Below are 25,298 nucleotides of genomic sequence, written 5' to 3'. Positions count from 1 at the left end.
CTGTACCCATTGCCTTGTCTCTGCAGGGACATCACCCTTCTTCTAGGCACATGACTGAAGCATATATTCTCATATAACTCATCTCTTGTTTCTATTCTACGAAGACAGGTAATTAATCAGCTTCTATTTTATGACCTTCCCATAGCCGTCACCTGAGATCAGATTAGGAGTTCTTCACTTTCCTAGATCACTCCAGCAGCTCCCAGCTGCCCCCCTGAATCCCAGAATCTCCTGTCCTGAGATTTCATCACAATGCTTCCAGATCAATCCTCTTCCCTTCTCCACCTCCCAGTAATAAATGGGCACAGTACAGGGTTAGATGTCAGGTTTCAATCGTGGTTCCAGCAGTTAACGCACTGTGAACCTATTTCCTTCTCGATGAAGTAAGTAGATAATGTCTGTCTTCCAAATTGTGTGTAAGAATTAACTAGAATCATCACAGCATGTAAAAGATTATGCATCAATTGCTTAATACAGTATCTGGCACATATAAGGTGTTCATAATGTGGGGTTTTCTTTGCTTTTTCTATTTTTTACTACATTCCATCTCAATTTGTTGATATAACCTTTACTACCTTCCATAATTTCAAGGTGCCACCTACCTATTCAGCAACAACTTTGTTCAGCCGTTTACTCATTAAAGCAATATTTACTAAGCATTTGCTATGTTCCGAGTGCTCCAACCTTACTTCTGTGTACAAATTGTAAATATCAGGGAGACTCCAAAACCCCCATGAGCCTCCCTGAGTATCAGCCTTATTCTGTAGGTCTTCTTGGGTCTTTTATTAGCAAAGTCAGTTATAAACCTCAAGAGTCTTTCTCCACCTACCCTTTGGTTGGGGTTTTGGTCCTTTGTTGATGAAAACTACCTTTTTTAGGAAGTCTAGCCCCAACCAAAAAGGCCTAGTCACCCTCTTTCTGAGAGGAAAGTCAGACATGATAAACAGAAGTGAAAAACACCCTATCCCTCCCCCAGGTTTTCCCCAAACGCTTTCAGGGATGTACCTTGCAACACAGAGAAGGTGCTTCCTTCCAACTTGTTTAAACTTGGTCCTCCAAATATTCACGTTCTTCAACACGTACCTGTCCAGACTTTCTACATTCAGCCTTTCTCATCCCATGCCTATAGAATTGCTGAACTGTTCAAACTGCTTTAGGACCTGTACCAGCTCTTCTTTGGAAGAGTGGAGTATTCATAGTATATATCAACCTAAGGAAAGAAAACATATTAGGAATGTTATTAGTAAGAAGAAAAACATTAGAAATGAGACCAAAATTATATATTCTAGCAAGAAAGGAGCTGGCATTTGGTTTTAGAAGAAAAGAGGTGTGAGTCATTGACTATCTCAACCATATAAAAAGTCTGATAGTGAGTAAACCAGAGAAGCACAGAGGAGGAAGGAACATGACGAAACCAACTCCCCTCCTTCGGGGTGAATCTCTAAGATCCCCTTTGATCTCAGCAGCCCTGTAGGCCCTGGTGTTTGCCTCCGACTTTCTCAGCTTTGAAGCCAGCCTACTTATTAATAGCCACTGTGCTGATTAAGAACTGCAATACTGAGATGACAGAATCTTCTCTTTGTCTTTAGGGAAAGCATGTGTGATGAGCTTACTCTAGACATTCTGAAGACCTTGTCATTTTGAGACAAAGACTGACTTAACACCAAAGGTTGTAAGCTCTGTCTGATTCGTTCATTCATCAGCAAATATTTATTGTGTTGAGTTGCTACCATGTGCCAGACCCCATGCTAAATGCTGAGGCCGTAGCAGTCAGCAAAGCAAACACAGTCCCTACCTAGTGGAGCTCAGTCTAGTTGCAGGGGTCAACCAACTTTCTATAAAGGGCCAGATAACAAATGTTTCAGGGCTTGTGAGCCATAAGGTCTCTGTCAAGACTACTCAATACTGCCATTGTCATGAGAAAGCAATCACAGACAATAAGTAAACAAATGAGCATGGCTGTGTTACAGGAAATCTTTATTTACAAAAACAAGCAGTGTGCCAAATTTGGTCTGCAGGCTGAAGTCTGTTGACCCCTGGTCTAACAGATGCGACACACATAAATGTAAGTGAATATTTTGCATATTCCGTGTTGTGTCAATTCAGACCGTTTGGGTTGCCAGGGACAGAAAATCTAACCCAAGCTGAAAAATCCAAGGACAGGGCTAACTTTAGGTACGGATGGATGAAGGGCTCAGTTTATTTTTCTCCACTTCTCAGTTCTTCCCCTGGATTGCCAAAACCCTCAGTTCACTTCTTACTCCGTGGTAGCAAGACGGTTGTCACAATTCCAGAATGACATCCACGGGGAAAGTCTGGTGGATGAGAGAGTCTGCATCCTTTGACTATCAGTGACTCTGATTACCTGGACTTGAATCATGTTCCCAGGCCCTAAATAGTTATGGCTCCAGATAATGTGATGTGATGATTGCCTTAGGGTCCTGTCACATACTCTACCCGTGACCCTTGGGTGGGACAGAGAATGGGAGAGGGGTAGATTCCAGTTACCAGAAAACTGGTGGATAATGCTGGAGTAAATGCTGGAATGAATGCTGCTGAATAAAATCTCCGCTACATGTGTCTTGTGAAATTCTAAATGAGTACCTCCCAAGGCCACATTTATTAATAGGAGCTCTGTAATATGGTTTCAGCTTTGCCATCTCCATCAGGAAGTAAAGGGTACTGCTGATATGCAAAATACTGTCCAAAATTTTAATATTCACAGGTTTATTTTATATCACAACCTCAATTTTTTTCCCTGTTACCAGCATTTTATTCAGTTTAGTCTATGCTAGAATATAAATACATAACAATATGTCCTTTCTTGTCATGGGTAGTCTTTTACATAACTAAAATTTGTGGCTAGCAGTTTATATAACAAAAGAAAGCTAAATCTGCCAATTATCAGAAAAGAAGCAAGGTTATAGGAAAATAATACATTTTATATGAATTATAAAGGACAGTTACAATGAAAATCCATTACTCTCCTCTCAACCCAATTTTACAAAATGAAGTCAATATGTATTATTCTGTGAATTGCTAGGAGTACATAAACACCGTGGCCCATTCAAAAGACAGCAGTCAAAGACAAAATGTTATCTTCATGTCATGTACAGTTCTTAGTTCTTTACTGGAGCTGAGCTTCCTTTCATAGTCTTCTTTAGGTGGTGGTAATTTGGCAAGATTTTCATCAAGAAATCCAGCTGTAGTGTCCGGGGCTGCGGTCGCTCAGCCTGCACCCGACGAAGGCAGTCTGCACCATAGATCACCATATTCTCAGGGATGACTTTAAAAGTATCTAGGTTACAGCAAGCCCCAGTGAGGCAGCCACTTGTCAATATTCCATTTCTGCCTACATATGCTTTTAATTCAATGACATTATTGTCTCCCATTTTCATGGCTTGGGAATGACAACCAACTTCAAGCACATTATTGGTGCCAATGATCATAGGTTTTGGTTCTGGATCCTCAGTGTCAGGAGTGATATTATCCGAGGGAGCATTTATGATAAGGGCCTGTTCTTCTATTAGGTTCCCTTTGCCAATCACTATTGGCCCGGCTTCCGCAATAATTCGTGCTTTAGGATGGATCACTGACTGAGCTCCTCTTCTGAGTCTTTGCTGCCATGGTACGGCCCCAGTAACAACCTCAATCTTATTCAGAATTTAAGTCTTTGATTCATGAACAAATTCAGACAGTTTATTAGTAAGTTTCTGGTCTTCGACTGTCTTACCCATTTTCTGTCTTTTCTCTGTGTGTGAATCCTTAGAGGTAGACTTAACAGACCCCTGTTTTCTTTTTGGTGTCAGGGAATCTTTTGAACTACCTGAAGCTGGATTTAGAGCATCTAAACCTAATTAAAGTGCTAGGTTTGAACCGTTCACTCATGCTAAAGCCAACTTTCTCTCCATGGGATCAGAAAATGGTCCTGAAAATATAACCCTTTCCAGAAACTAGTTCATGCCACCCTTCAAACAATAGAGGTCGGCAACTGCTTCCTGCATCGCCACCCCCTTGCCTTGGAGTCCCAGGCCCGTTAAGCAGCAGGCTTCACTCCCTTGCGGTGGAATGGTTCATATGAACAGGGAACGGAGGACTCCTATTGCGCTGCGTGCTTACTTTGAGAAGACGCCAGTTAGAATAAAGAACCTGAAGAGGAAATGGTATTGAAGAAAGGGGGGAAATGAATATTTTTAAGATCGTTAAGAAAATTGCAGTTGTTTTTACATTTTCACTTTATATTTCAGAATCAAAGCACACAAGCTCTGCAGCAGAGCACCTTTCTTAAAATGGATTTTTCTTGGCAGTTGCTGTGGCAACACATGGTACCTTAACCCCAATAAAAATGGAATTTCTTAGAAGGCGGTGCATTTTCTCACCTGTACTACAGCATTTTTTTTGGCATTATCTTTTACTAGTATTTCTTTCATTCCTGTTCTTTTTTTTTTTTTTTCTTTTTGATGGAGTCTCGCTCTGTTGCCAGGCTGGAGTGCTGTGGCACAACCTCGGCTCACTGCAACCTCTACCTCCTGGGTTCAAGTGATTCTCCTGCCTCAGCCTCCCAAGTAGCTGGGACTACAGGTGCGCACCACCACGCCTGGCTTATTTTTGTATTTTTCGTAGAGATGGGGTTTCACCATGTTGGCCAGGCTGGTCTCGATCTCCTGACCTCATGATCGACCCACCTCAGCCTCCCAAAGTGCTGGGATTACAGGCATGAGCCACCACGCCCAGACCTCATTCTTATTCTTGAAACCAAAATATACTCATTCCCCTAAAAAGCCTATGCAAAAACACTGGCTGCATAGAGGCCCATCCTTCAGAAACATCCTCCACATTCCTGTTTATGTTACATCTGATCCCTCCCAGCAAGCCTCCTTCCTGTGCCCAGTTCCTGCCCACCTCCTCTGGCCCTTCGCCACCCTTCAGAAGCCCTGTGTCTTTTTGCTGCATTCTTCTTACACCAGGTGGCCAATTTTGCAGTACCTGCCCTTGTCCACCCTCCCTCAGACTACATGCCATGCTCCGAAGTCACCTCTTGTTCTCCCTCCCCTCCTCCTGCTGGCTTCAGTCTCCCCACCAGTCAGACTCACTTTGCTTAACACATTCTGCTAAGCCCGGCATTCAGAGAACAGGTTCTGAATAAACTAATCCACAATGAGTAGAAGTATATGTTATTTTCCCTTAATCCTCCTATGTATTGGTGGAAATCCAGTTGGAAAGAGTTTTGAGCTGAGATCCTTCCCTTAAATTAAGTCATTTACAGTGAAGCAATGGTTCCCCACCTGTGGGCCAGAGTTACTGACAAGGGTCTGAGAAAATCCGTATGCACACTGCTATATAATGACTGTTTGTGTCCCCTCCCAAATTCATGTGTTGAATCCCTAATCTCCAGTGTGATGGTATTTGGAGGTGGCCTTTGGGAGGTAATTAGATCTAGATGAGGTCATGAAGGTAGGTGCCCCATAATGAGATGAATGCCTTTATAAAAAGAGAAAGAGAGACCAGAGTGCGTCAAGGAAAGGCCATATGAGGAGGTCCACATACACATTGCTATAAACTGGAAGCAGGAGGAGAGCCCTTGCCAAGAACCTGGCCATGTTGGCACGCTGATCTTGGACTTTCAGCCTCCAGAACTGTGAGAAATACATGCTTATTGATTAAGCCGCTCAATCTATGGTATTTGTTATAGCAGCCCAAACTAAGGCACTCACCAGCCATTGTTGGTAGCCTGGATAAACAGGCACTACTGTTTTTCAAATGTATATGGATTGTTTTAAATTATAAAATCTAAATTCATTTAAAATTGATTCTGAATTCATAGGAGCTTTTGGTAAGGTACTTTCTCAATCCACAGATACTAAAAAATATAAAAACATTTCAATGGAGGCCTCCATTAATCATTAATTTAAGCAAATAATTTGCTATAAGGATTTCTAATGTTGCAAATAATTGGAAATAGTAAAGTCTAATGATAGAGAATTGGCTAAATGGAATATGTATAAATATAATTCATACTATATACATAATATAATGAAATATATATAATAAAAATCTCCATTAAGTCATATAATGATAACTAATGTTTACTGAACATTTATTATGTGCAACTCTTATACAAGTTTTACAGGTATTAAATCATCTAATCTTCACAGTGGCCTTGAAAAATTATTTTCCTAATAAGGAAACTGAGGCACAGAGAAGTTACTCCTTCTGGGAGCACACAGATTTAAGGGCACAACTCAGACCCAGCTCCAGACACACCAGTTCCAGTGTCTGGGCTCTTAACCCCTACACTTTATTAAATCAAAAGGTTACAAAACAGTCTGTGCTTTCCTACTGGACGGCTCTATTAGGGGATATTACCAGACACCCCTCAGCTCTAGACACTCTACAATGATTGATAAAATATAAAAAGAGATCGCATTGTGGTTTTGATTTATTAGGGGATATTACCAGACACCCCTCAGTTCCAGACACTCTACAATGATTGATAAAATATAAAAAGAGATCGCATTGTGGTTTTGATTTGCATTTTCCTGATCATTAGTGATGTTGAGCATTTTTGGCCATTTGTATACTACCTTACACTCTCAAGAATGGCCATAATCGACTGGGTGTGGTGGCCCACACCTGTAATCCCAGCACTTTGGGAGGCCAAGACAGGCGGATCACCTGAAGTCAGGAGTTCGGCACCAGCCTGGCAAACATGGTGAAACCCTGTCTCTACTAAAAATATAAAAATGAGTTGGGTGTAGTGGTGGTGCACGCCTTAATCCCAGCTACTCAGGAGGCTGAGGCAGGAGAATCACTTGAACCTGGGAGGCAGAGTTTGTAGTGAGCCGGATCATGCCACCGCACTTCTGCCTGGGTGACAGAATGAGACTTCACCATCTCAAAAAAAAAAAGAAAGAAAAAGAAAAAGAAAGAGGGAGGGAGGGAGGGAGGGAAGGGAAGGGAAGGGAAGGGAAGAAGGAAAGAAGGAAGGAAAGACCGTAATCAAAAAAGAATAGATGTTGCTGTGGATGCAGTGAAAAGGGAGTATGTCTGCACTGATGCTGGGAATGTTAACTAGTACAGCCACGATGGAAAACAGTGTGGACATTTCTTAAGGAGCTAAAAGTAGAACGATCACTTGATCCAGCAATCCCACTACTGGGTATCTAACCAGAGGAAAAGAGGTGATTATATGGAAAAGGTACTTGCACATGCATGTTTATGGCAGCACAGTTTGCAGTTGCAAAAACGTGGAACCAACCCAAATGCCAATTAATCAATGAGTGGATAAAGAAACTGTGGTCTACATACAATAGAATACTACTCAGCCATAAAAAGGAATGAATTAATGACATTCACAGCAACCTGAATGGAGTTGGAGACTATTATTCTAAGTGAAGTAACTCGGGAATGGAAAACCAAACATCATATGTTCTCACTCATAAGTGGGAGCTAAGCTATGAGGATGCAAAGGCATGAGAATGACACAATGGACTTTGGGGGCTCAGGGAGAAAGGGTGGGAAGGGGGTGAGGGATAAAAGACTACCAATTGGGTTCAGTGTACACTGCTCGGGCCCTGGGTGCACCAAATTCTCACAAACCATCACTGAACTTACTCATGTAACCAAATACCACCTGTTCCCCAAAAACCTCATGGAAATAAAAAATATATACATAAAATATATATATTTATAGAGCGAGAGAAAGAGAATTAGAAAGATGTATTTTTTTTTAATCTTGGCTCACTGCAACCTCTGCCTCCTGGGTCCAAGCAATTCTCCTGCCTCAGCCTCAGCCTCCCTGAGTAGCTGGGACTACAGTCGCTTGCCACCAGGCCCAGCTAATTTCTTTTTTTTTTTTTTTTGGTATTTGCAGTAGAGAAGAGGTTTCACTGTGTTGGCCAGGCTGGTCTTGAACTCTTGCCCACCTTGGCCTCCCAAAGTGCTGGGATTACAGGCATGAGCCACCGCGCCCAGCCGGTATTTGGTATTAAAAGCAAGACGAACATTCCTGTGATGTAGAAACAGAACAGAACCTGAGTGGTGAGTGAGGCCACAGCCTCCAGGTACTGAGCCCAGCAGCAGGCAGAGGCAGCTGGAAGGAAACCTGTTAGGGATGACAGAGGCTAAAAATACTAGAAGTGCTCGTTGCCAGGAAAGTGCCAGGAGCCTGGGTTGCAGCTTGAAAGTAAGGGCTGGTGTGGGGCCCGTTCTTGGTAATGAAGCTGGTGCCTGCCACATTCAAGGCTATTACTTGTCTAAAGGGGAGTCAGTTGGCCCCAACACAGCCTCCTCATGAAGGCCTGGCCAAACTCCCTCCCTCTGGGTGCCTAGATCTGCACCCTCCCTGACATCACTACAGAGCAGGGACCCCCAATATCCAGAGGTCCAGATGGACACAGTGGCAAAACCCCACACAACAAGAAAGAAGAATCAGAGAAAAACAAGAACCATCCTAATTCACAGGGCATTGGTGAATGAATTGAAAGAAAGCAAACACGTCTAGTATTCCAGAGGCCAGGTGACTCTGGAGTTGCAGGTTAGGAGGTGAATAGGGCCAGACAGTACAGGGCCTTGTTGGCCATATACAGGATATTAATTTTGATCTTAAAGGTTGAGCAAATTCTGCTTGAAAAGCAAAACCAGCATACCAATATTGCAGTCATCCAGGTGCAAGATGGATGTATTGAATGTATTCTGGACTGGGATGGTTCCAGTGGCAAAATGGAAAGATTCAGGAGATAACATAAATAGAATTCTTACGTAGTTTCCTTTGTTCTCTGCTAAACTGACCCCAGAAATGCTTGTTGGGCTTTGTAAAGTAATATTAGGCACACTTTTTTTTTTTTTTTTTTTTTTTTTTGAGACAGGGTCTCGTTCAGTTGCCCAGGCTAGGTACAGTAGCACAAACATAGCTCACTGCAGCCTGGATCTCCTGGGCTCAAGCGACCCTCCCGCCTCAGACTCTCAGGTAGCTGGGACCACAGATGCATGCCACCACGCCCAGCAGATTTTTTTTTTTTTTCCCAGTAGAAATGAGGTCTCATTATGTTGCCCAGGCTGGTCTTGAACTCCTGAGTTCAAGTGATACTCCTGCCTCAGCCTCCCAAAGTGCTGGAATTAGAGGCATGAGCCACCATACCTGGCCTCAGGCACACTTATTTTCCTGAACTGCTTCACCCTTACCTCAAAATGTGATAATAAATAACTATGCAGAGACATACAAACAACTACTGTAGCATAAGCCAGTGGCAATGCAATAGGAGGTTCCTCTTTTCTCAGCTCATCAAAAGACCATTCTGTGTTGGGTACATTGGAGCTTGCAAGAAAATAACTCGCATTTGAGGCCTGTGCCTAAGCTGATTGCACAGAGCTGTACATTTCAATCTTAGTTTTTGTTTCATTGTAAACAAGATGACATATTTGACATGGTTTTGACATATGGACATGACTAGTTGATACAGTGTTTGTTTGTTTGTTTTGAGACAGACTCTCACTCTGTTGCCCAGGCTGGAGCGCAGTGGCGTGGCGCAATGTTGGCTCACTGCAACCTCCACCTCCTGGCTTCAAGCGATTCTTCTGCCTCAGCCTCCTGAGTAGCTGGGATTACAGGCGCCTGCCACCATGCCTGGCTAATTTTTGTATTCTTAGTGAAGACGGGGTTTCACTGTGTTGGCTAGGCTGGTCTTGAACTACTGACCTCAGGTGATCCACCAGCCTTGGCCTCCCAGAGTGCTGGGATTACAGGCATGAGCCAACACGCCCAGTCAATACAGTGTTTTTTTGAATAAAAACATCATAAAATATGTTTTAGTTCTCCCTTTGCTGTTTTTAATGAAATTACAGATTTTCGAGGCTCCCTTTTTCCAATGTCACTTTGAATTTTTATCTCTAGGGACTCCTTGGCTCAAGTCAACTGCACATTCCATAGACTTTGTAGTCTCTTATTTATGCAAATGAGCATTTGTCTGATTACCCATGATTTCAGTTTTACTTGATTGGAATGTGAAACTCTAGTTAGGGATGGTCTTGGTCTTCACAGTTTACTTTAAAAGTTAAGGGAATCATAGTGTCAGTGCCACGCCTTGGAGGGAAGAGCAGGCAGATTGTTGCCACGGAGCAGGGCACAGCCTGTTAGTCACATGGGCACTGTGTTATAAAGACCCCATTTCCACTCAGCTTACAGGAGTCTTATTACTAATTATAGAAATGTCATTATCACAATGTCCTGAGTGAGTTTCCTAATTTTATTTTGCTAAGGGAAAGAAGATGAAGGAAGGTAGAGAGAGAAGTAACCGTGGTGGAGAGAGGGAAGCCCCTCTCTTTGGTGCGATGTGGTTGAGGGACATGGAAGAGCACCTAATTATCCACAGTGCTTTTTGAGGATGGTGGGAATGGAGACAGGATGGAAATGAGCCACAGCAGAACAGCCTTTGAATACCCTAGTGTTTAATAGACATCACACTGGTATAATAAGATGCTTTATGCTAATAAATCTAATATTCAAATATAATAATAAAATACATGTATGTGTAAAAATTTTGATCTTGAATCAAAGGAATTGTGTGTCCATCAAAACCTTTGCTTAACTCCACTCAACCTCGTCTTGCTTCGTGGTCTGTTGTAAGGCCAGATTGTTTGGGCAGTTCCAAATTCATGAATAGTCCATAAGTAAAAGTTCTCATTACCTCATTGTTTCCCCTTAAACGCAGCCTGGGTCAGAGGTGGGGATAGAAAAGCAGTAGCAAAAGCCAGGCATGGTGGCTTATGCCTATCATCTTAGCACTTTGGGAGGCCGAGGCATGGGGATCACTTGAGCCCAGGAGTTTGAGACCAGCCTAGGCAACATAGTGAGAAACTGTCCATACGGGGGAAAAAAAAATTAGCTGGGCATGGTGGCACACACCTATAGTCCCAGCTACTCGGGAGGCTGAGGCAGGAGGATTGCTTGAGCCTCGGGAGGTTGAGGCTGCAGTGAGCCGTGATTGTGCCATGGCACTCCAGCCTAGGTGATAAAGCAAGACCCTGTCTCTTAAAAAATAAAATAAAATAAAAATAAAATAATAAAATTTTTAAAAAGCCCGGGCAGAGTGGCTCATGCCTATAATCTCAGCACTTTGGGAAGCCAAGGAGGGTGGATCACCTGAGGTCGAGAGTTTGAGACCAGCCTGACCAACATGGAGAGAGCTCATCTCTACTAAAAATACAGAATTAGCCAGGAATGGTGGTGCATGCCTGTAATCCCAGCTACTCGGGAGGCTGAGGCAGGAGAATCACTTGAACCCGGGAGGCAGAGGTTGCGATGAGCCGAGATCGCGCCATTGCACTCCAGCCTGGGCAATAAGAGCGAAACTCAATCTCAAGAAAAAAGGTCACAAGAATCAAGAGTGATATATAGGAATATAAACTATTTCTTTTTCTTTTGTCATTTTGCCATATGACAAATTTACATGTGTCCTTCACTGGTTGGATTTTGAATATGTCCTTCTTTGGGGAATTTGTGGAACTTTCAGGTCAGACATGTATGTTGCATTTGTAGAGGTTTTCTCCAGTTGGTCATATATAAATCCGTAGTAAGCTAAAATTTTAAAATCAATAGGAAGGTGTGGGGAGTCCTCTGGAACCAGTTGTTGTTTTCATGGTTGTCACTTTTTTAAAAAGATTGATGACTAGATGGATGTCTGGAAGCACTGCAGTTCAACGCCCCATCCCCTGGCCCTGGCCCCTGTTGTGCTGGTGAAAGCACTAGAACGTGGTAGCAAAGACTCCGCTAATGCACTTGTCTCTGGCATTCTCTTCCCCCTGGGGTGGAAAAATCAGCTCAGCATTTAGAAGGATTATTTGAGAAACTGTAGAGCAAAGTGGACAATAATATGTGCTTGAGAGTCAGACTACCTGAGTTCAAATCATGTTTTACCACTCTGTGCTTCCCTCATTGGGTCGTCAGAAGGATTAAGTCCATATAAAACATGGAGAGTCAACACAGAAAGTCCTCAGTAAATGTTTGCTGGTGGTAACTTTATTAACCTCATAAACAGAATGAAAACAGATTGGTTAAAGTTTTTCATGACTTTATTAAAGTAACAGGATTCAGCTTTATATAATGATTTTTAAATTCAGCATTTGAGCTTAAGGATTCAGGGTAGTAATATTTTCCCAGTTGACGGTCTCACTCATACATGAGGTAATTTCATATTTTCCAGAGGCTTATTTTAAATTCATTCAAATTCACTAAAATCACAAAAACAAAGAATAAAGGAGTAGACAGGAAGTATAAATGCACGAATCTTCAATAAATGTTGGAAAATGTAACTTCCGAATTTGAAAAGTGATGGAAGGAATAATGGTGATCAAAGAGCAACCTTGGACACACCCAATCTTCTACTCTCGATGGCCTAACCTCCTACTAGAGAGAAACCATCATATGTGTGTGAATAGTGGGCAGGGCGGGAGGAAGGAGAGTCAGGAGAAACCAGCCACGAGCATGAACCAAAGGGCTTAAGTACTTGGCTGTGACCTCCAAAGTGGTTGAAAACTGAGGGACATAGGCCCCCAGAGCAAATGAAATCATAGATTTGGTCAAAGAGTAATGAAGACAACAAAACCAAATCATAGCTGTGGCCTGACCCCAGCTACCCCCGCCACACCTCAACTCTCAGCAAATAGCTGGTTCCATTCAAAAATGAGGTGTAATTTTTCTTTTGGAAAAAGGAACTAGCATATGATCTTTGCTGGATTAAAAGAGAGGGGAAGAAAGAATGTAAGCAAATAATGTTCTGTATATCAAATGGAAAATTACAGGAGGAAAGTTCAGACTAATTATAGTTCTTTATAACAGCTCTTCACAGTGTCAAAGCATTCACAAAACACATTTAGACATCTCTCTCTCAAGGAAGATGGTGGAGGGCGATAGAGAAGTAGGAAAAAGAAGAGACATATTTAAAGATTATATAAGTCAACAGACAGATGAAAAGTGATCTCTCAGAGCTTAGGAAAAATGGTAGACAAAAGCAAAAGATTGAAACCATAGTAGAAGAACCAAAATAGAAAAATCGTAACTAAAACCATCCAAGGAAATATAGTAATTAGGCTAGAGGCTATTATATAAAATGAAATGAAAATATAAAATAGATATAAAATGATAAGAAGAGTTTGGTGCAGTGATGCATGCATGTAATTCCAACTACTCAGGAGGCTGAGGCAGGAAGATCGGTTGAGTCCAGGAGTTGGAGACCAGCCTGGGCAACATAGCAAGACCCTGTCTCAAAATAAAATGATATGAAAGTAAAAGTAATAATAGAGAAAATGTATAATTATGGGAGATTGTCAAAGAAGAGCCAACATTCGCAAAGTTTTTGTCTCTGAAGAAGAGAACCAACAGGAAAATATATATATATGTATATAATAAAATACAAATAATCCTTCTAACAAAGGAAACTTTTGTTTAAATAATGGAATGTAAAGGTAGAAAGGTCACACACAATGTCTCAGGAAAATTAATATAAAATAATTAGTATCAAAGCATTTCCCAGTGAAGTTAGTAAATGAAGGAAAAAGAAAATCATAGCATCCAAGCAGAAAAAGAAAGTTATATTCAACATGAAAAAAATCAGATTGGCCTCAAACTTTACCATGGCAATATGTAATACCAGAAAACACTGGAGAAATGTTCTGAGGGGCTCAAGTAATTCTCCCACCTCAGCCTCCCAAGTAGTTGGGACTACAGGTGCACACCACCATGCCTAGCTAACTTGATCTTTGTGTTCACAAAGTTATGAGAGAAAGAAAGTGGGATTGAAGCAGTTTTATACCCAGCAAAGTTGTCTTTTAAATGTAAAGGCAATGGATAGGCTTTGTTCTTTTTTTTACTGTGAATATACTTTATAATTTGTGTTTACAGTTGAAATTCTGGAAATTCAAAATCAACATCTTTGCCCATGAGCTTCTTATAAACACCAGAAAAAGTTTTGACCTTGTGTTCCGTATTGTTCTGCTGTGCTTTGTCCAAATGAACCTTTATGAGCTGGCTGCCATCCAGTTTCATGTGAGAAGACCAAATCCTCAAGGACTGCATTGTAAATGCAACCGAGCTAAGCCATCTCCAGCTTCAGAAGACCCTGGAAAATGCCAGAGTTGAATTTGCCTGGCTTCTCATCATTGGGCTTCACCATCTTGGCACTCAAATGGAACATGGCCTTCTTGCTGAGTGCCAGCTTAGGAAAATAGACATTCTAAACAGTTAAGGATGTAAGAAATAGTACATGCCCCAGTTCCCCCAGCTATGGCCATTTTCTGGTCCCTAGTGCAACCATAGCTGAAGAACAACTGCAAGTTGAATTGTTCATGAAGGCTGGCAGTGATGGGGTCAAGATTGGGAACTGCCCCTTCTCCTAGAGACTGTTCATGGTGCTGTGGTTCAAGGAAGTCACCTTCAGTGTCACCGTCATTGACACCAAGAGGCAGACCGAGATAGTGCAAAAGCTGTACCCAGAAGGGCAGCTCCCATTCCTGCTGTATGGCATGGAAGAGCACAAGGACACCAACAAGACTGAGGAATTTCTGTAGGCAGTGCTGTGCCCTCCCAGGTACCCCAAGCTGTCAGCTCTGAACCCTGAGTCCAACGCAGCTGAGCTGGACGTATTTGCCAGATTTTCTGCTTACATCAAAAATTCAAACCCAGCACTAAATGACAGTCTGGAGAAGGGACTCCTGAAAGCCCTGAAGGTTTTAGACAATTACTTGACATCCCCCCACCCAGAAGAAGTGGATGAAACCAGTGCTGAAGATGAAGGCATCTCTCAGAGGAAGTTTCTGGATAGCAACGAGCTCACCCTGGCTGACTGCAACCTGTTGCCAGAGCTCCACATAGTACAAGTGGTGTGTAAGAAGTGCTGGGGGGCCGGGTGTCATAGCTCATGCCTGTAATTCCAGCACTTTGGGAGGCCAAGGTGGGCAGATCACTTGAGGTTAGGAGTTCAAGACCAGCCTGGCCTACAAGTTGAAACCTCGTCTCTACTAAAAAAATAATAATAATAATACAAAAAAAAAATTAACCAGGTGTGGTGGCATGTGCTTGTAATCCCAGCTACTCAGGAGACTGAGGCAAAAGAATTGCTGGAACCTGGGAGGCAGAGGTTACAGTGAGCCAAGATCACGCCACTGCACTCCAGCCCAGGCAACAGAGTGAGGTGCCATCTCAAAAGAAAAAAAAAAAAAAGTACCAGGGATTCCCCATCCCCGAGGCCTTCCGCAGCATCAGTACTTGAGCAATGCCTGTGCTCAGGAAAAATCTGCCTCCACCTGTCCACATGATGAGATCAAGCTCGCCTATGAGTAAGGGTCCAAGGCCCTGAAATAAGACCCTCTTGGGACTCCCTCAGCCCCCTCCATTTTCTCCACAAAGGCCCTGGTGGTTTCCACATTACTACCCAATGGACACACTCCAGAATGGCCAGTGGGCAGGGAACCCTGGAGCATTTGTCCCGGGATGGTGTGGGGAAGAGGGGATGAGGGAAAGAAATAGGGAGCCTGGGTGAGATTTTTACTGTGGGGTGGGATGGGTAGGACGACGTATTTCAGTAATAAAACACAGAATAAAATTTGTTTAAAAAGGGAATAGGGCGTGCATGAGTTGTTTTTAAAAGAGTTGAAACTCAAACTTCCAGAGCCAGTGTTGAGTGATAGAAAAAAAACAATAATCTATATATAACCCACGAACCCTCAATAAATGTTACCCTGAGGTCTGGTTTATAAAGCATGTGTTTTGCTTTGCATTTTTCCTTCATTTGAGTCAGCTAACTGACTCAAGTAAGTGAGTAGCTGGAACTGGCTCACTTGGAAGTAAGTTGAAGAAGAGAAGATGAGAAAAATCAATAGATAGGAGAATCAACAGATATTTCATCAGCAAAGACTTTGCATCTGTGGGAGAGATCATATTTTATTATTTCTTTTTTTCCTTTAAGTATAAGTCACAGGATTATAGCATATCCCAAAAAAGGCACTTTGCCAAAAATTGAAAATTTGTATTCTAGAACAGTGGCCACAGGATTTTAGTAGGTAATGAAATGAATTGTTAAGCACATTTCTTCCTTAATTCAGTTTAGTGTAAGAAAAGTTGGGTCTTAAAGACTGTTCATTTTAAATTATCTTCAGCAAATTGATAGGCTTATCCAACTCAACTCAGTTGTGCACAGTTTTCATAGTATATTGCCTATTTCCAGGTGTGTATGATGAATCACTTGGTATGATACACTGCAGCTCAGCTTTAATGTTTGGTTAAGTCATGCACAGCACATGCAACAGATTTTAAAAATAATTAATTCTCTCATATCTCATAGTAGGAGGAAGAGAAATGCAGAAACACAGCTGGAAAAAGGCACCAATATCTACACATGCATATTCATGCCTCATCCATGCACATCATCCTGCTCAGGCACATTCTTCCAAAGGCTTTTCTTCTACCCTCTCACTCACTGCTTTAGCCTTGAGAGAGATGAATGGGATGAGCCACCAACCTGTTTTTTTTACTAGCCCAGTGAGTATCAGTTAGTTAAACACAGGCCCGATAGTATTCAGGAGGCAGAAGGGAACCAGGAACCTTCCTATGCCCAGTGCACTCTACCTGTCTACTTGTGTCAAAGGGGGTTGGAGACACAGCTATGCAGATTCTCCTTCATTCATGTCTTCATGATTATATGAATCACACTTAGTGCCCCAACTACCTGTCAGTTTGGGGGAGTAGGGATTTTTTTGGGGTTTTGGGGGACAAAGTCTCACTCTGTCACCCAGACTGGAGTGTAGTGGCTCGATCTTGGCTCACTGCAGGTTTGACCTCCTGGGCTCAAAGGATCCTCCCACCTCAGCCTCCCAGGTAGCCGAGACTACAGGTGTGCACCACCATGCCCAGGTAATTTTTATATATTTTTTAGAGATGCCCAGGCTGGTCTCAAACTCCTGGGCTCAAGTGATCTGCCCACTTCAGCCTCCCAAAGTGCTGGGACTACAGGTGTGAGCCACCACACCCTCAAGGAGTATTTTAATCAAAGCAGAGACAGGCTATGAGTTGTCCTCAGATCACAGCTTGGTATGGCTGGAGTTCACATCCTGATCAAGGAGAGGCTGCAGGGCTAGCATAGTGGGGGCCCTCATGAGTGAAGAGGAGAAAACAATTATTTTACTTATCAGATGCTGAAAATTGTGTTCACAAGGATTTTAAAGAAAGTATTGTTACAGGGACTGTCTCTCTCAGAGTCACAGGGTCAGGCTGGGTAGCCTTTTCAGTTTTTAACTCTTCTTCTTATTTCATCTTTATTTTCTGGTTTCTGACCGCATGTAACAAACCTTTCATTGTGATGAACAGATACTATTCTGGGACTTCTTAAATTCAAAACAATCGTTTATGTGGTAAAAAGATAACTCTTAATTTTTTTCCAATTTAGATAACTTACATACGACAAGAATATGAAACAAAATTGAAAGGGTTGATGCCAGCATCCCTAAGACAAGAACTTGAAGACACCATTTCCTCCCTAAAATCACAGGTAATTACTAGAATCAAGGCATTTTCCAAGGATTAGGTGATATGCATACTCTGAAAAGAAACTTGCAAATAAATCTGATTCCAAATTGATGCCAGAAATCAATGTGATGTCGTTGTATAACCTGCTACTCAGGATAAATTGTTTTTGTTTTTTTAAAAAATTTTTTCTTGTTTAATAACTCATTGTCTCAATAAGAATTTCTTTGAAGCACCCTTAAAATTGAGAAGTTCAGTCAGTTGTAACATCAATTCATTTACAGTCTACCTTTCAATATAGCCTCATTCTTTTATTCTTGGTTTCAGGTCCAAAATGCCATCACTTAGCATATGGCTGATTCCTCACTGTGTAGAAGTGCAAAGAAATTGAAAGCACAGTTATGTTAGAAGCACTTTTATTCTGGTGTATTTTACATGGTCCTTAGAGATAACAAGATACATTCTATGTTCAAGGCAAAATAATGACAAGGTATTCAAACAATTAGGTTACATAGTTCTTGTTGAAATGTATGGTTCTTGGCTGGGCGTGGTGGCTCATGCCTATAATCCTAGCACTTTGGGAGGCTGAGGCAGGCAGACCTTTTGAGGTCAGGAGTTTGAGACCAGCCTAGCCAACATGGCAAAATCCCGTCTCTACTAAAAATACAAAAATTAGCTGGGCATGGTGGCCCGTGCCTATATTCCCAGCTACTTGGGAGGCTAAGGCAGGAGAATCACTTGAACCCAGGAGGCAGAGGTTGCAGTGAGCCGAGATCACACCACTGCACTCCAGCCTGGGCAACAGAACAAGACTGTCTCAAAAAAGAAAAGAAATATGGTTGGGTGCGGTGGCTCACACCTGTAATCCCAGCACTTTGGGAGGCCAAGGCCGGTGGATCACCTGAGATCAGGAGTTTGAGACCAGCCTGGCCAACAGGGTGAAACCCTGTCTCTCCTAAAAATACAAAAATTAGCTAGGCGTGGTAGTGCATGCCTGTAATCCCAGCTACTCAGGAAGCTGAGGCAGGAGAATCACTTGAACCTGGGAGGCAGAGGTTGCAGTAAGCTGAGATCGCACCACTGCACTCCAGCCTGGCTGACAGAGCAAGACTCTATCTAAAAAAAAAAAAAAAGGAAAAGAACAAAAAGAAATGCGTGGTTCTTGATGCGGTTCATGATGTGAGAAAACTTCTAACATGTTTTTGCTACATACTTCTGTATTGTTTGACTCTTTTACATATTGTTGATATCATGAGAAAGAGTTTACATATTCACATTTCCAATACACTTTGAATTTTATTTTATTTTTTTTCATTTTTTTGAGATGGAATTTCACTGTCACCCAGGCTGGAGTTCAGTGGCGCCATCTTGGCTCACTGCAGCCTCTGCCTCCTGAGTTTAAGCAATTCTCCAGCCTCATCCTCTCAAGTAGCTGGGATTACAGGCTCATGCCACCACGCCCAGCTAATTTTTGTATTTGTAGTGGAGACGGGATTTCGCTATCTTGGTCAGGCTGGTCTCGAACTCCTGACCTCTAGCGATTCGCCCACCTCAGCCTCCCAGAGTGTTGGGATTACAAGCGTGAGCCACCGTGCCCAGCCCACTTTGAAGTTTCAGACATATTTTTTCCTTGAAAAATTCCATAAAGGAAAGAAAGTATTTCTTTACTCCCTGTATCAAGTACTGTGCCTGGCACATAACAGGTGCTTAATAAATATATTTATGAATAAAATAAATGATATGGTTTGATGATATCCACCTTATCTATTTATAATATGTAAGATAAAATGTGGAACACATTTTAGCTGCTCCTTTTATATTCCCCTAGTAAAAAGTCTCTAATCTGATAATGAAATGTTCATAATCTCAATCCATATGCTACTGTTTCCGATTGCTTCTATGGGCTATGAAATTTGCTCACGCCTGCGTATAAAAATAAGTACTGGAGGAGAATGGGAACATACAAAGGGTTAAGTAATCTTTATTTACATGAAAAGCTCCACTCCAGGTGTGGTTTACCCATTAAGTTTGTAGGTGAGCTACAGATAGTATCAGCTAGGTAGGACCTGACGCCTTCAGAGGGGTTTTTTTAGGAAGAGGAAAAAAAAAGAAATCTGATACCTACCTGCAGGGCTTCTGTTATCATTCATATCATTTCACTGTAATAAAAGCCACTTCAGCCTCCTAAAACTGCAGGCTGACCCAGAAAGAGAGTGCTGCCAGCTGCGATAGGGCCTCAGAGTTGGCAGCTGCACGGAGGAGTCACAGGCCATCCAGCGAGCAAATTTAGTTTGAAAGCACAGGTGCCTGTGTTTTTTGAGAATTGTTGGAATTCCGATTACAGAGTATGGTTGGGGGAGGGAAGTTGAATCAGTGTAATCCCTGCATCTGTCAAAATTATCAATTGTCCTATGGGTCACTTGAGCAATTGGATAAAATGAAGACGAGGGTGCCATACAAATCAGCAAAACCAGGAGGACCACTTTGAGATGCACCCATTTAGAAAGACTGTGTTTTCTTCTCTTTCAAGCACATTTTCTGTTCTGCCAGCTGTATTCTCTTGCATAACTATGTTTTGGGATCAACCGTTGCCATGGTTTCAGTTCAGACCAAAGACACAAGAATAAACAATTCTGAAACGATCAAATACCACTGACTCTTGATTACATTAAGCCATGGTATAAGTTAGCCCCAAACCATTTATATTGGGTTGTGTGAGGTACTTTTGAATCCACGCCTGATACAGGCATCTTTAATAGTATAGAAATGTATGCTTCACAATAATCAAATGCTTTGTAAGGTCTGATTGAAGAGAATATGCTAAAGAACGCAGTTTCCTCCAGCCCCCTAAGAATGGTGGTCTGGCGATTGTACCTGCTATGAGCTCTGCACTAGGTGGTTTCTCTAGTTGTTTCATGTCATCCTCATAACCCTGGGAAGTAGCTGTCATTAACCCTATTTCACAGATTAGGCATCAAGAGCTTAAGTAATTTTCCTAGAGCCACAAATGGCAAGCCAGGAATTGAACCCAAGTTGGCCTAACTCCAGACAAAGCTCAGGCTCTTTCCACTATGAAGTTCTGTCTCTCCAACCTCAGGGAATCCCTAGGATGGACTAAGGTTTCCAGAAAGCAGTAATTTTCTTTACACTCACTCACTCCTCCATTCATTCAACAGCTAGTGAAACCAGCTACATGCCCAGCCCTGTAAAAGAAACTGGGGTAGAGAGACAGAAAAGTCATTCTTGCCCAAGAGAAGCTCTCAGGTTTAGGGAAGACATATGAAAACAAATACCCACAAAGCAGTGTGAGAAGTACCAGTAATAGAGGGGAGGAACACAGAGGAGGGGACCACTGGCTTTGCCTGGGGCTAGGAGGTGAGGAGCAGTTGTGGAGGAGTTGAACGATTCCACAGGAGAGAGGACATTTAAACCAAATGGTGGAGAATGAATAGGAGACAGAAAGACAAGTGTTCCAAAGAGAGAATATGGCCTGGGCCAAAGAGCAATGGAGTGAGAAAGACATGGTGTAGAAACAGCAGTGGTGGACAGGGCGTGAGGACAGGTAAAGCCACCGTGATGGGGGCGGGCCAGATCAAAACGGCGCTGCAATGAGGAGTTTGAACTTTATTCTGTCGTATCTGATGGATTTTCAATAAGAATGGGATGTGACCAAATGTAAAAAACACAACATTGACATTCAACAAATCCTCTGAGTTTTATCTAGGGAATTGTCTGAATTTAAATAAAATCTTACCATACTATTTGCACAATATTGACATGTAAGCCACGTCCACCTCTTCTCACACAAGGTGTCTTTTCTAGGTTAATTTTCTGCAAAAGAGAGCCTCCATCCTTCAAGAAGAACTGACTACATACCAAGGCAGAAGGTACAGCCCATAAGCAGGTGTCTCCTGATTAGTTTGTGTTGTGGCACCTGTAAGCCTCCTTGTTTGGCCTTTGTCTTTATTAAAATGCTTGGACATAATACAAGTTTTGAAAAAGACTTGTTTTTAGTAAGTAGCATATCTTTAAGAAGTCACCCCCCTTCTCATCCCAGTGCTTAGTCTGTACTATCAGAACAAGATGAGAGAATCTGCTGGGCACGGTGGCTCACTCCTATAATCCCAGCACTTTGGGAGGCCAAGGCAGGAGGATCACCTGAGGTCAGGAGTTCAAGACCAGCCTGGTCAACATGGTGAAACCCTGTCTCTACTAAAAATACAAAAATTAGCTGGGTGTGGTGGCACACACCTATAATCCCAGCTACTCAGGAGGCTGAGGCAGGATAATTGCTTGAACCTGGGAGGCAGAGGTTGCAGTGAGCTGAGATCATACCACGGCATTCCAGCCTGGGCAATAGAGCAAGACTCTGTCTCAAAAAAAGAAAGATGAGAGGATCTGCAGGGGCATGGCAAGTCCAGGCCTTACCTGGACAAGAGGATAAGACGTTGTCTTGAGGCCCAGTGATGGAGTGAAGGAGACACGATCTTCCTTTAAGATAGAGAGATGTTGCAGTGCTTGCTAGGATAGCTCACATCTTCAAAGTCCTTTCCCCTAAGGGTTTGGCGTTGTTCTCCAGACCAGAATAGATCAACAGCTCAGTGATCCAGCACTCACAGTGACTTGAGTACCCTCAGTGCTCTTTTTGGGGATGCATGAGACCTTTTGTAGTCAAAGGTTCCCAGTGACGTCACTAACACAGATTATGTTTACCTCCTGTAATTCCATCAAACGCCCTTCCTGTTTGTGCAGTGAAAGACTGAACTACTTATTTGGCTTTGAATTAAAAGGAAAGATCTTGTGGATCACACATTTTTCAAAAGATTCTGTTTGCTTGATGTCGGTAAGATTTGATCCCTTATAGATAAGCATAAATGATGAAATTTTGATATTAAATATCCTTTTCAAGCCCTATCAACTTCTCCAGAATTGGGGCTTATTTTTTGACTGACATACCTGTTAAACCTAGAGAAAGTCGTGACTGTGATTTTTTGGTTTACAGGTAACTGCACAAGAGAATGCAATGGATACAATTTCCAGGCTGCGCTGTGGACTTCTTCCAGCAGGTTTGAAGATTTGGATATTGTAAACTGTGAGATCAGTGGCATTTTTAAAATCCTTAAATGTAATTAAGATCATAAAAACATGCATCATTCATACGCTAGTGGGGTGGTTTTATTTGTGTCTGCCTAAGTTACCTTTTTAACATTCCTTTATTTCTGATTTTCATGTTTGTGTGCATTTGAGTATGTGCTGAGAACTGCTTATATTGGGCAAAGAAATGATTTCTTATGATACGCCTTGTTAATCCTTTTGCATAGAGTTTTACCAGTTGCGTACGATCAAAATCACGTTTATAGTATCATATCAAAAATTCTGACCTGTTTACATTGTTTTCATGTTCATGTTCATATATTATTAAAATATTATTTTGTACTTATCAGTTTTATTTCTACTTTTTATTGAACTTCATTTGCTAAAATAAATGTGACATATATATGGTATTTTTCCCCAGCAAATGCTAGCAATCTCAAATTGTACTTCGGGAAAATATACCTTATATCATATCAACAATCAAATCCATAATTAGTGCATGAATTGGTGTTTAGGATAAAATTGCTGGATCATCTGATATCAGTCCAAGTATTTGTCTCATTGGTCTCCAATCACGTCCTGGAACCCTAGAGGCAGAATATGGTGTGACAATTTTAGATAGCTGCTGTGGTTTTATTGTTACTTTCTTGATCTGCCTTTTTATGGTGGTTGTTTTCATTATAATATCAATCGATGATCCTTAAGAAAGCCTAAAAAATGTGAGGTGAGGTTATGAGGACACGATACATTGGCAAGTAGCCACGGAATATGCTTTACTTGGTCCGGTTTGCATGTGGGCACCACATGGTGTTGCTTCCATGAGTGGATGGTGAAGTCTGGGTCCCTCTCCCCACCCAAATGCCCAGAGCTGTTCTGTGATGATTGGTCAACCCATTTGCCAAGGAAATTTTGAATTGCGGCGAATGAGTGAATGGATGCTCCAAATTCTTTCGACTGCATTGTGGTGTGCGCCATGGGCATTTTGAGCTCTCTAAAAATCTGGCCCATGGGCGGGGCTGTAATACTCTGGTTTACTGTAAAAGACACAATGTTTATTTACACTTTTTCAAAATTCTTTTCTCTTTCCCACGCCCAAGTCTGTTGTTTGCAGCCCAAGGATTAATTACCCCTTTTTGTACTGTAACTGAGCCACGAAGATGATAAGGAAGTAACAGGTTTTACAGCCACTTCCAAAGCCAGGGCGAGAATTGGCATAAACAGGACTGGGCTGTGGCCATCAGTAGGAGGCCTGGGATTCTTGCACTAACTCACCTCTGTGGGGCTACTGGTAATGTTCAGATACCCTGACACCTCCTCCAGGAATATAAGTCTGTGACCTTTGGAAGATGAGGTTTTTCCTGCATATACAATAAATTATAGTACTGGCTTCAAGAACATTTAGGAAAAAGCAAAATCATTGCAGATGCTATTAAAACAAATGAGGATTATTGGTACTCAGACTATGATTTAGTCTGAAGGGAAAGATTCCTGCAGGATTCCTGTTAAGTACTTCTTTCTGTACAGACCATGGAAAACAAGTTGAAGCTCACCAGATTTCATTAGTAAGGTTATGAGCTGCTCGAGGTGAAAATACTTTGTGAATTGTGTTGAATGCTGGCTTTGGAACTCCCACTCAAGACTATTTGTTTTCCATGAGTAAATATCAGTAGGGTGTTTTGGAAGGTTGCCTGCCATTCTTTCTTTTCCTTATTTCAAGGGTTATGCAATTACAAACACTGGTGAACCTTTGACATTACCCAGATCCTGTTTCCCTTCTGAACCATGTCATGTATGTCTGGGAGTAAAGGGAATGAAACTTTAGGTCACTTTGATTGGATGTGATAGGAATGGATAGTTGACACTAATGTCTTTGTGAACATTCTCTGATAAAGGAAGAGAAAGAAAAATTGCATTTGGCATGTTTGAAATTCCTTACTGAGTTGAGCGGTGAGTATAGAAATGGCTACTGGGAGAAAAAAACTAGTGCTCAGGAAATAAATTATAAACACCGTGCCTTATTATAAAATCATCTAAGATTCCATCCGTTCTTTTATCTGCTGGAAGATCAATTGTTCATCACAAGTACCTAATTTCGTTACATCTCAAGTTATCATTATTGGCTGCTGTACCGGAGTCATCCACCTGTGCTTTTTCTATTCCAACAAGTAATTGTCAACAGGTAGTGGTTGGTAAAGGGTTTGGAACAAGCCAAGCAGAAGAAACAGTCTGCAACCCCGGGTTCTTGGTGTTTGTTGTCATCCACTTACGGGGTCAGGGAAGAGAAGGGCAAACAGCAAAGTTAGCTATTCAGTCATCCGCGTATGTCACAATTTTGTTCAAGTCCACCATTTCTGCATCACCAAGCAGTGCGCCCTTTCAGGGGTCTGAGCTCTGATTTTGCAACCTCCCCACTCAACAATGAACTTCACAGAGGGCAGCCATCACGGGCATAATGAAGAAAACAGGAAGACTAAGAGGGAACAGAGAATGACGGACTTGCTTCTAAGAATTGACTGTGATTCAAGGGAAATAGCTCAGATTCAAACATTATCCTGTAATGTCACATATCAACAGTGATTTCTTCAGAAACGGGTATATGCTTATAGTGGTGAGCAACCTCATTAAAGGCATCTGCAGAGACAGTGCAGACAGAAGGTAACTGTGAGTTGGAATTAACAATTAACAGCTCTCT

General features: G+C 42.0%; 2 protein-coding genes and 1 pseudogene across 15 annotated transcripts in view; 2 read left to right on the top strand and 1 right to left on the bottom strand.

Annotated features, from left to right (window-relative positions):
• The window catches only part of LOC105469025 (centrosomal protein 112), a 535,394-nt gene extending 512,725 nt beyond the window's left edge, over window positions 1-22,669 (top strand). For all 14 annotated transcript variants that reach the window (XM_024788889.2, XM_071083480.1, XM_011719542.3 and 11 more), the window contains 3 exons: window positions 17,436-17,537; window positions 21,335-21,399; window positions 22,515-22,669. In XM_024788889.2, the coding sequence (XP_024644657.2) occupies window positions 17,436-17,537; window positions 21,335-21,399; window positions 22,515-22,518 (171 nt within the window). In that variant the 3' untranslated portion in view covers window positions 22,519-22,669. The remainder of the gene's footprint in view (window positions 1-17,435; window positions 17,538-21,334; window positions 21,400-22,514) is intronic.
• LOC139359400 (dynactin subunit 6-like) lies at window positions 3,106-5,022 on the bottom strand. The gene is made up of 2 exons (XM_071082038.1): window positions 4,987-5,022; window positions 3,106-3,653 (listed from the first exon to the last, which is right to left on the bottom strand). The coding sequence occupies exons 1-2, from the start codon at window positions 5,020-5,022 to the stop codon at window positions 3,120-3,122; spliced, it is 570 nt and encodes a 189-aa protein (XP_070938139.1). The 3' UTR covers window positions 3,106-3,119.
• On the top strand, window positions 14,251-15,355 carry LOC105469026 (chloride intracellular channel protein 1-like; annotated as a pseudogene).
• Window positions 22,670-25,298: the final 2,629 nt, after the last annotated feature.

The sequence above is a fragment of the Macaca nemestrina genome, chromosome 17 (genome assembly GCF_043159975.1).
Source record: "Macaca nemestrina isolate mMacNem1 chromosome 17, mMacNem.hap1, whole genome shotgun sequence".
In the NCBI taxonomy this organism is placed as follows: domain Eukaryota; kingdom Metazoa; phylum Chordata; class Mammalia; order Primates; family Cercopithecidae; genus Macaca; species Macaca nemestrina.
This window is presented reverse-complemented; position numbering and strand designations above follow the sequence as displayed.

What these genes read in the sequence shown, in the direction of transcription:
- LOC139359400 (XM_071082038.1), bottom strand. Translation starts at nt 5,022, where the DNA reads ATGGCATGTAGTCTGAGGGAGGGTGGACAAGGGCAG. An exon ending in GGGAGGGTGGACAAGGGCAG is followed by an intron (nt 3,654 to 4,986) that starts GTACTGCAAAAT and finishes ATTCTGAATAAG; the next exon opens with ATTGAGGTTGTTACTGGGGC.